Below are 12,046 nucleotides of genomic sequence, written 5' to 3'. Positions count from 1 at the left end.
ATTTCAAGAAAAATATGTCTTATATAATTAATGAACTCATGCCATGGCACTATTCTTTATTGATGAAGAGGCGTACACTCTGCAAAAATTGGTTAATTTATCTTAAAATACTCCCGATTAAGTTACATAAACAAATGTTTACGAATTTACATTAATTCAGCACATTCTAATATGTATATACATGTATATATACCTATACAATGACAATACAAAAGGTCACATTAATAGCACACCTGTACGTTTCTATGAATAGTTCATACTTTATGATATGGATTTCAAATATAATTACATGTGTATACAGTCAAATATTTAAATAATGCTTGTATGAGTTAGTAAAACTGCTACTCAGTTACTTGAATGCAGTTTGTATGGATATTTAACTGAGTAAATAAATAGAAATGAATTTTTTGACATTTTTGGTCCCGAAAGAAATGGTAATTTTAAATCTGCAAATTATAGATACATGTACTTGTAAATGAAATGGAATTACGAACATGCAAAATGGACTGTTTTCTTAAGCAAAAACTAAATGCCCTTATTGGAGTGATAATATTCAAGACCAAATTTACATGCATTCAGAAGATGGTTTGTGTTAAGGTTTGTTACTATTGAATATCTGTTTCCAGGAAGAATGTTAAGAGACCAATAATTAGGTACTCAATCTGAAAAGTAAGTGCCTAACCAGTTACTAAAAATCATCTGATTTGACAACACCAGTAAAATTAATTTGAAAATTAAACATAAAACCTGAAGATTCTTGGATACATATACATGTACAAAAACTGAATTCATAATACACATGCTTGTAATACATGCTTCAAAATAAAGTCAAATTTACATTTTTGAAGTATTCAGACAAAAACATCTTCACTGTCACAGGCCAAAGAAATATGTCTTTCCTCCTGAATATTAGACAAGTCACCATGAGATTGAGTTTGTCGTCTGCTTACTTGATTGTTCAGACGTTGGTTCAGGTCTCCTAGCGACCTTCTGTATGAACTCTCAGGTGACCTTTGATTCCTTGTTTTCTCTGGATTCAGATGAGAGCGATTGGGTAGATTTCCCACAGAGAGGGATATTGGGCGGTCCTTCTCTAGGGGGCGTGGCTTGCTCATTCCCTCCTCCTGCCTAATGTTTGATTGACAGCCTGCCAATCCTCCAATGGGATGGTCTGAACTTCCCAGAGTAAGGCTGCTCCTAGAGGCAACACAGTGTGTAGTGGGTAGATGCTGTAATGATGTAGCCATCCCTCTTCTGTCTTCTGTCCATCTCTCTATAGGATGCAAATTGGACAGGCTGGCTGAGTTTGTCCTTGGTGGTGATTCTCTTGACCGATCTTCAGAATCTCTAAAACCTTGATTCAATACACCCCTATGCTCTCTATCTGTGAAGTGATCCTCACTGAAAAGCAAATCCTTGGAGCTGCTGTCCGATGCTCTGTTTTTCCGATCCTCTTTTGACCTTGTTTGTTTTCTTTCCCTCAGATCTTCATTCTTGTGATATTTGTCTTCCTTGAAATGAGGATGATTTTTGGGAGAATCTGAATATTGGTTAGGATTCTGTCTTGATGGACTGCCCGACATATTCCATCTTGCAGTGGAACTTATATCTCCCTTTCTCCCAGGCTCTAGTCCCTGCATGAGCAAAGGTGTTCCTTTCCTAGACTGTGTTACATCTGAATGATTTTCATAAGGCTTTCTCTCTGAATTTTCTCTCACATCATTTTCACTATTTTGTTTCTGAGGATGAAAGTTTCTTCTTTCTAATTGTCTTCCATCTTTTGATCCACTGGGTACCCTTTCTCTATACTCTTGCTCACTCCTCTCCCTGTCTGAGGTTCTGGACCCCTGATGAGGTACCTCACTATAAGAGGGACCATGAACTTTTGGTACAGATCGGTTCAGAGGTATGTCCGTGGATGACTCTGAGCTGTAAGACATACTGTATGTATGATTAACAGGTCTTATTTCACCACTCTCTGCAGGAGAAGCGTTAGATGTATGGGACTCAAAGCTTGGAGGTTGACGGTCTATGGTGCTGAATTCTGGTGGTGGATAGTCCTCCTCCATGTTATCCTCTGGTGGTGCCTCCACCACCTGTCCCACCGCCTCATGGTACGTGGGTGGTTTCAGTACTCCATTTTCATATTCCTGGTAATAAATTATGAATCATTTTGAATCAATACATTTTACATCTAAATTATTCAAATTTTATTTTAAAAGAACTGTTTAAAGCTTTGTAATAAACAGGAATTTGGTTATTTACCAGTGGAGGTTCTTCATATGGGGGACTTTCCAGTGCCTCCTCATAGGTGGGAGGGAAATCCACAGGTCTCTGAGGCTGTCTTCCTCTACGACCTCCTAAAAGGGAAACAACTCTTGATTACAATGTATCTAAGGTATTTCTCTTCAAGAGAAAAATATTTTCCCTTTTCTTTTTTTATTTCCCTTCATGACTATCTCTCTAATTCTTAACAACAACTGTTTCTCCCAATAATCAACTTGCATTACAAAGGATTTACTATTATTCTTTTTAATTACTATTGGATTTTTTTAATGTGTCAAATATTTTGATCAATGTTTAGATGTTAAACTTTCAGTGAGATACATTTAAATTTTCTCCTTTACTTTCTATCACTTGTAAGTACTTTGTCAATATTTTAGCCTGATGTTTGGACGTTACATTTTCAATAAGATAAATTAATTCCCTTACTTCTATTACTTATTCCTCCACTGATTGTGGGGATTCCTGCATCTCGGTCCATCTCCCGCGCTCGTGCAATGTGACATCGTCTTATGAGGAAGAAGAGAACGCACAAGATGACAAGAAGGAAAACAGAGATGACCAGTGGAACGATGACACTGACCGTCATCGTGTAGTTAGTGCTCCGAGAATAACCGGATCCTCCACCTGGTCAATCAGATATAAATAGATTTTGAAATCAGTTCATACACAAAAAAGTCTTAGCAAAAAATGCAATTTTTTTAAAAAGAAGAGAAACTATTTCCTGTATTAAAATATACATTAAAGAATAAATTATTGTTCATTACCCAAGAATTGTGCATATTTTCTATAACTAGATATTTGATGATTTGTTTTTAATACCATGGATCAAGAAATTGATAATGAACCCAATATAACAGTAAATGATAATGGCTAAATGCCTCACCTAAACATTTGGGGTTGATTTCATCAGAATTATCCCCGCAATGGTTATATCTATCACACTCAAGCTCAGAAGGAATACATCTGCGATTGTTACAGTAAAACATTCCCATTCTGCTGCAGTCTATAAATAAATAAACTATGGCATGAGTGGTTACACACAGTAAGCACATTTAATCATAGTACAGAGGCAACATGTCACCATAGGCTCATCATATTCTCCTCTTTTTAGGAACAGGTTTTTAGAGCAAAAAATTACTGTAAATCACTTTTTATTCATAGGCGTAATTACAAATTTTCTTCTTTTCAAGATTATTTAGAGCGATGACCACAATTTGTGAAAATTTTGTCTCGCTAATAAAGAGTCAATGACTATCTCGCGAAAATAAGGTGTCGCGAAAAATAAGTGATCTACAGTATCTCTTTTTTCAATGGCTAAAATTAAAGAGGTTTACATGAATGGTTATCTTCTTCAAACAAAGTCAGACATTACACATCATAATTACACACATATTTTTTGCCAAAAGCTAATTTTTGTGGCTTTTGCCAATATTTGTTACCACTTCCAATCTTGTGCCTTTGTGCTTCAGCTAACCTTTTGTATCCTTAACCTGTGATGAACTACAACAGAGGGGAATTCATTATAACTATAAACTGACCAGTGGGTCCACGGTCTCTGTAGGAGGTGTACACGATCTTAAGGTTGTCCATCGGTCTAAGCGTCCCAGTGTAGCGGATGTAGAAACCCTTGTTTGTGTCATTGAAGCTTTTGTACACCCTGTTGGGATAAACTGTGTCCTTGAGTTGGCTATCAGAGGTCAATCCATCTCGAACTTCCACTTTCTGATCACCATGACCAACTGCACAAGATAGAAATCCTCTAAATAACTTTATGACACCATTTAACCATACAATAAAATTTAGTTGGTACATGTACATTACTGTCATCTAACAAATTAGATTTTGATTCACACACATTTATATGAGAATATAGCGTATGAAGATTCTTTCATATGCTTACAGCCATTTGTTATCAAATGATTATGAAAAAAAATGTTTGCAAACACAGGCAATAACAAGAGGCCCATGGGCCACACACTTTGAATTCTGTTCTTTAATTTTTGTAATACATGAAATTTCATAATTTAGACATTTTGAAATCTACACTACCCCCAGGATCCTTCCATGTGCACATAAGTTTCATTTTTGGTTCTTGAGAAGAAGATTTTCAAAGATTTTTCCTATATATTTCTATGTAAAACTTTGATTCCCCATTGTGGCCCCGCCCTTTTCTGTGAACAATTTAACTTACACTACAGTGTGTCAGCTTTTCTGGCCCAGTGGTTCTTGAGAAGAAGATTTTCAAAGATTTTTCCTATATATTTCTATGTATAACTTTGATCCTATCAAAAGGGGGTCATGAATTGATTAATTTAGAATCTACACTACCCCAGACTTCACATAAGTTTCAACATCTTTAAAAATTTCTTTTTCCTATATATTTCTATGTAAAACTTTGAATAATTCCTCCCTGTCATGATCAAATCATACTTTCCATATAAATTTCAGTCTGAAATTTTTCAATGACCCCACCCTATTTTTGTTCACATTATCTCCTTGATGCTTTGTACCAAGTTTGGTCTTGGCCCAGTGGTTCTTGAGAAGAAGTTGAAAATGTGAAAAGTAAAAGGCATGTCATCATTAAGGTGCATGGTGTCTTAAAATTTTTTACATGAATTTTTGAAGTTATGCAATCTTGTTGGCAAGTGCAGCAAATCAACAGATTTCAGTGATTAACTATCAAATAAAAATAATAATTTTCATGTACATTATCAAAATCCTTTTAGTTAAACACATCATGTATTTTTGTCCAAAAATAATCCCAGTAAATTTCAAAAAGTAAAACTTAAAATTTATGTCCTTGGATAGATTTTCATTAAGTTGCACAGTGTTTGTCTTTGATATGCAATTGAATTTAATTATGGAATTCAGAACTGTCCAAGACTGAAACATGCACATGAATCAAGGAATATTGGATATAATGAATGAAATTCTCACTTGATCTTGGAACTGTGATAGAATCTCCATCTGAGAAATAGAAAATTTTTTTTTTAATATATAAAAATCCAAATACACATGGAAACACATACATTAACAATATTTCTATTCAATGGAACAAAAAACCATAATAACCTGAATGTTAAAAATTTTTTGAAACACTATGACAGTAAAACTTGTGTTATCTGCAGACCAGCATTCAATTTTCATAGAAATTTGCTGGGTTAGACAACATTCTAGATTGTTCAACATTTTAAACCATTGAATTAACAGAAAGACTGAAAGCTTTCCCCATAATAGGCAAGACTTCAAATTTCACATCATCCAGATTACACAAATTTGACTTATTTCTTTGACCTTATTTCTAGAAATTGGTAGCATTATATGAGTTAATTATTCTTTACCTCTGTAAAAAGTGTATTTAAACTTGAATTTTATTTTTAAACTTCTAGTGATGTCTGTGTTAAAAATGACCTTAATTTCTGTAAAAAGTACTGAAAACACACACATACAGAATATTTATATTCAAATTAAACAACAAACTAATTTAATATATCTCTCCTATCGTTCGATAATTATACTTTTCTTTAGTCAATTGTTAAAATTGTGTTTCATCAAAGTAATTTTGAATTCAAGGCAATAAACTTATATTTGCCCATTTCATTTATTTACAGATCAATATTTTCATATGTAAAATTAAGGGTATGGTATAACTGTTCAAAGTATGTACGTCGATGTATCTTCGGCAAACATATCTTCAAAATCTACAGTTTTGGTATAGCTTAAAAAAGGTTGTTATCAAGGTTATGTGAATTTGAACTTTTATTCTGCAGCGCAGTGTAACATCAAACATGATGTATCATATGCCGAATCAGTCAAACATATACACAGTCTTCAAATGAAATTTTCCTAAAGTACGTTCTCCACAAAAATTACAAAAAAGCAGAGTGGGAAAGAAATATCACAAATAATTATTATTAATGATTGTCTACCTCTTACTGTTTTAAAGGGAGAGGGCAATTGTTTAGTTTTGTAGATTCAAACTAAGATTTGACGTGATACAACTATTCAGAAAGAATTCTAATTAAACAGCTATTACAAAATTGTAAATACATGTAAGTTGGGGTCAGTTATGAGAGTAATTAAACCGTGTTTTCTTTTTCTGATAATGATTTTATTCAATCATTGATTGTTTGCACAAAATTTCATAATTAAAATATATCCCAAGCTCTCGCTCTCTCTTTGTTTTTATAAGAGACACTTTTTAATTGTTTACCTGTCAAAGATCATTGACGGACACATAGAAATTGGCCTCAATTATGGGGTACATGTACTACCGTTATGTAAAGAAAGGACATTTTTGATATTCTGCATTTAGATAAAATGTGCAGCTAATATAGTAATTTTGAAATTAAATACACTGGGTACATGTACATATTGATGTACAGTTTTTATTGTACTACAAACATGTTAACAATTCAGCTAATATAGTAATTTTGAAATTAAATACACTGGGTACATGTACATATTGATGTACAGTTTTTATTGTACTACAAACATGTTAACAATTCAGAAATTCATTGTATAATGGTGACAACATAGATTAAATATTGTAAACTAGTCAGTAAAAGACAAACAATGAAAATGATATGAAAAATTATTTTAAATTTAAACGAATAATCGACTATCGTTCGACTAAAGCATCCGACTATTCGACTAAGCTGTCCGAGTAAAATTGACATCCCTACTTTATGTCATTCACTTATACTTTCTTTTTTAAAATGCAGTTATGAACAACAATAATGCAGCTGAACTTCCATGTCTTCAACACAGTTATCTAAAATACCATGGATATGTCTCAGTAAGATGAAGGTCCAAACTACTTTTTCTATACATGGATTTTAAAATTGATTTGTCTAATTTTTTAATATTTCAAACCGATTTTTTTATACGTGTCTAAATGTTTGGATATCTCACCATTTTTTCTCTCAGTCCCATCAAGTTCAAGATAACGAGATTTGACTGGATTTCAAATTAAAAGCTCAACAAAAAAAACTAAAATCAGTTTTATTCAGTCTGAATGTAAAGGAAGATCTTTACTTACAAACACTTCACTGTAGGGCGATATATGCCAGTCATCAAATATCACCAGGATTTTGGAATACTCTGGATTTCTAATAATCCAGGTATACTGGTCCCCATTCTGGAGGTAGCCGCTGGGAAAGTTAGGAGAGCGCATGTACCCAGTCCTATCTGTCAGAATCTGATTATTGGCTAGAAAAGAATATTTAAAATTACATGAAAAAAGTTCTTCTGCCAAATTGCATTCAGATCATACAATTTACTTTGATGCAACTTAAATTTCTTTTGCTAGCTCTACACTTTTTCCCTCCTGTCTAACTTTATCAAGGTTTTAATAAAACTTGAAATTCAATGGCTCTACATTTTCCCTCCAGCCTAAATGCATCAAAATTTTAAGAAATTGGTTTTATGCAGCTTGAAATTTTTAGGTTCTTTAAATATTGATACTTACGAATAACATTGAACTGTAAGGAAATATTGGGCGGAGCTTGCTGAGAACACAGTCCCACGAATATTGCACTGGAAACGGACTTAAACTGGCCCCCAACCCATCCACTGTGTTGATTGTAAAACTTAACAGAATCATTAAGGTAGGAACTGTCAAACACAAACAGGTAGGAACAGCTGTAAAAGAAGATAAAAAATGGTACAGTGAAACTTATAGTTAAGTGCCAGCGACTAATAATTTTGATTCATCTTATATCTAATTAACACTGGTATATCTGACAAGTTCATAATACAAGTACGTTTTTTTTTAAAAGGCTACAGGGATCGAAAATCCTTTTGCTTTGAGTGATATAGGCTATAGGCTACATTAATAATGAATTTAAGAAACATTACATGAAGGTGTTGACTCAGAAAAGGAATGGATTGATATTGTTGAATGCTCATAGTTAACTTGCATTCAAATGTAGTGACCATGTAGTAAGGTGGAATCTTGACAAAACTATAACATCAATAATCTGTATGTCTGGGGAAGGGGGTAATACTGACTTTGAAACATAAAAAACAATTCCCAGCTGTGATAAGCCAACATGTGGTGACTATTCCTTTTCAATTTCACATGATCTTTTTTATGATAAACACATTTGGTTTTTTTCTAGACTTAAAAACTAACAAATAAATAAAACTGGACTGAAAAATCTCAGATCTTAATTATAAAATACTCACTCTGGTGTGCACTCTTTTAGTGAGCGGGGGACTGATGTGGAACACGGCAGGTACCAGTCATTAATGGGATGTATTGAGATATGGCACTGTGAGCACCCTTTAATGCGTAGGAGACACGGACCATTTTCTGTCGGTCCAGTGCCACTTGTCACTCCCACAATGCCTTGCTCTTGAGGAAATGGCAGAGTTATGTAGTTTGTTTTGCAGATATCTATGAGTCCTAAAAAAGATGAGAATTGAATCATAAATTAAAAAAAAAAGTTTTGCAAATACAAGGTACTTTTAAAAAAACAAATCTTCCAAATCTATTTATGTTTCTTATGAATGATATTAGTTATTATTTTAGGGATTGAAACAGATTGAACACAATTTGCATAATACTTTTCACTTATTTTAATAACCACACATTTATAAAAATAATTTCATAGCTTTTTTTTCACATGTATTTAATATCAATTTACCTTGAGCATAAGATGTACATATTGTGATGAATATAAAACCTGTAAAACAAAAGCAAAGAAGCTTTAAAATTGTGTCCAAAGCAAATCAATAGTGTATGTGTTACAAAATTTAAATTCCAGTAATTTATACATGTAATTAAAAAATTTCTTATCACACTCCCTCCCCCCCCAAAAAAAATAAAATCCAGCAATATCTGACAATTATAATTCTTATCATTTTTAACTTTTTAAAGATCAAGTCATTGACTTTTATGACAGTGTTGATCTCCATCTGTTGTACAGTTTCAATTAACCCAAAGGAAATAAAAAATTTACCCTCCTTATAGTGATATATGTAAAAGGTGACTTGACTCTCTAGATCTTTCACAATAAAATTTAATGCATATAAAAATTTGACATGGAATGATAACATTATAACAATTTTAATTGCTGCTTCAATCAATGCTTTTCGAAATCAGACTTTTATCAATATTAAAGACACTCTTACCTATGGCTAAGTATGGAGTCCTCATATTGAAGTCTGATTAATCACATCCACTTTCAAATTGTTCTTGTCTGTAGTAATTCCTGTTTCATCTACATAAAAAGAAAGAAGAAAAAACATGTCTACATTATCAAGTCTATTCTTCAACCTAAATCCGCAGGATGTTTACACAACAGAAGATTTAAAGCCCTTTGTTTGCCCAAGCCTAGTGGATCATTGCTTAAAAGCAGGCAATTTATGACACATGTATGCAAGGAATAACCCATACATGTAGTTAGCAATAATATGGATATGTATATAAATACACATTGTGCCAATCTAATTAATTTACATGAATTGCTGACCAATTTCTGGGTTCAATGTTATCTGATCATTGAACCATAAAGTCTGGAGATGTTATCACTAACGTTAACATTACTATTTGATTACTTATGAAAAGTATATATGTTCACATCAAACATTTCCTTCAGATTACCCAAGTGTAATTTTAAATAGTCATGCCTTAGGTAAGAAAAGGGAACTTCAGATAAGTACTCTGTCTGTCTGTCTGAATTACTTCAGTGTATAGGACACAGAAGAAGATAATAATACAGTCAAACCTCAGTATCTCGAACTCAATGGGAGCCAGAAAAAATTTTGAGATATCCGCTGATTCAAAATATGGATGGTAAAATACTTTAAGAATAAGTAATTGGGACTTCAAAATCACTTTGACATATCCATGGTATTCAAGATACAGGTGTTCGAGATACCAAAGTTCAACTAAATTACAATTCTTTGTTTTCAGATTAAAAAAAACCATTTTAACTGTTTTTACAAATATATACCATTTTTAACAGTGACATTCTGCTATTATAATGTATAATATCCATTGATAGAGTGATGTCCTCAATGCAAAAATAAATGTTTAATTTGGCAAAAACTAATTTTTTTCCCCTCCCTTCAAGAAGAGATTTAAAGAAAATATAGTAAAACATACTTATAACTGGTTGTGCCAGGGATGGTGAAGAAAGTATGAAGCAGGTAGGGCCAAGTGGAAAGAAAATAATTGCTCCATATATGGATTTCATGAAGAGCTTTTCTGACATTGGACTTTCATTAAAAAAAAAAATTATGTCACTGCATACTCTCCATGATCTAAAAAAATGGTCCAGAGCCTAATAATTCAAGGGGAGAGAAGATATGATCTTGACATTGATTTTTACAGTTTCTGACATCAATCATCAATTTAGAAAATTTTCATTAGGATTTAGAAAATTGGTCCAATTTAGTCACTGCATGCATAACTTTATCCTGGAGATAATCTATAGCTAGGTGAAGTCGGACATGTCAAGAAATCCATATCAGTATTTTAATGTTGTTTTCCCCCATATACTAACACCTACATATACAGGTATACAAATTGAAAGTACATGTATATAATTATATTATGTCATGCATGTTTATTACATATTACTACACCTGATGCAATTAAAGTATACTATTCTATACTTCTACATATACAAATGTAAAAGAAAAACACTGTATTATATTTGATTTGTTTGGCAATGATTTCCGTGATGTGAACGGGAAGTGAAATAGACATGTTTATTGGATTGCATAAACAGGTGCGAAATTCAGAACCTTCTTCACTGCGACATCAAATGATTTATGATTTTTAACTATAGGGTATGAATTATGGTGGACTAACCTTAGAAACAAATAAATATTTCTTCTATATATCCATCTTTAGCTCTTGCGAATACATCAGCACAGGTGACATTTCTGTTTGCTCTCCATGCGCAAGTCACCGTATAACCGGAAGCTAGTGAGCAGGTGCGAGAACCAAGAGTTGTCTGCTCTTCTCTCTCTCTCTCTCTCTCTCTCTCCCCGGAGGTTTTATTTCTAGTTTATTTTCAGTCAGATTTTAAAGATAGGAAAGCTTAATTGATAATCTACAGAAAATAGATATATAGAAAAATGGATTTTTTCCCGATTTATATCATCTTTATTAATTAAAAACACAATTGTAATACACTTCTACAATTAATAAAATACATATAGTGAGTTGTGACAGTTAAAAAGATAGACATATTGAAAAAAAACCTGAAATAACTAAATTAATTTATTAACAGTTGAAAATTTTATTTTTAAGCATGGATATGGTTTACGGGGCAGAGGGGTGGTTAAAAACGCTCTGACATATAAATGACAATACCCACAACCCAAATTATTTAGAAATCTCAGATTCGTGAAATTGTCCGTTTTTCTTTTCCTTTGAGCTTTGGGTATGATTTTTTTGTGTTACATCATTATAATGTAATGTGTGCGATCTGATTAAAATACGGAATCTCTATACATAGGGCAAAGCGCATTTTAATCAGATTGGTAAAAAGTATGGACGCTCAGTATATGTGCAATTTTTTTTCTTTTTAATGAGGCTAGATATTATTTTTTCAAAGTCAGTAAAATATTTGAATGAATACATATAAAGATTGATAAAACATGGGAAGCAAACGCAATTGCTTTTTCTTAAACTTCTTATTTGGTCTCGAATTAAGAATATATCTATAAGCCATCTTTTCGAACGATATACAGTCTAGTACGATATTAATGTAGCACATTACATGCTTGATCAGTGTTGCAA

At 32.7% G+C, this 12,046-nt stretch overlaps 1 protein-coding gene across 1 annotated transcript; it reads right to left on the bottom strand.

The window, feature by feature from the left end:
* Window positions 1–619: 619 nt before the first annotated feature.
* On the bottom strand, window positions 620–11,227 carry LOC134243988 (uncharacterized). Its single transcript, XM_062726230.1, has 12 exons — window positions 11,111–11,227; window positions 9,424–9,512; window positions 8,937–8,975; window positions 8,476–8,695; window positions 7,757–7,929; window positions 7,328–7,497; window positions 6,992–7,060; window positions 3,825–4,053; window positions 3,170–3,289; window positions 2,713–2,910; window positions 2,266–2,360; window positions 620–2,150 (listed from the first exon to the last, which is right to left on the bottom strand). The coding sequence occupies exons 2-12, from the start codon at window positions 9,446–9,448 to the stop codon at window positions 852–854; spliced, it is 2,637 nt and encodes an 878-aa protein (XP_062582214.1). The 5' UTR covers window positions 9,449–9,512; window positions 11,111–11,227; the 3' UTR covers window positions 620–851.
* Between the last annotated feature and the right edge of the window lie 819 nt (window positions 11,228–12,046).

Source organism: Saccostrea cucullata, unplaced genomic scaffold (assembly GCF_032062105.1).
Source record: "Saccostrea cucullata isolate Sc308-1 unplaced genomic scaffold, CSIRO_AGI_Scuc_v1 ctg3, whole genome shotgun sequence".
Taxonomy (NCBI): Eukaryota; Metazoa; Mollusca; class Bivalvia; order Ostreida; family Ostreidae; genus Saccostrea; species Saccostrea cuccullata.
Note: the sequence above shows the minus strand (reverse complement) of the source record. Positions and strands in the feature narration are given on the sequence as shown.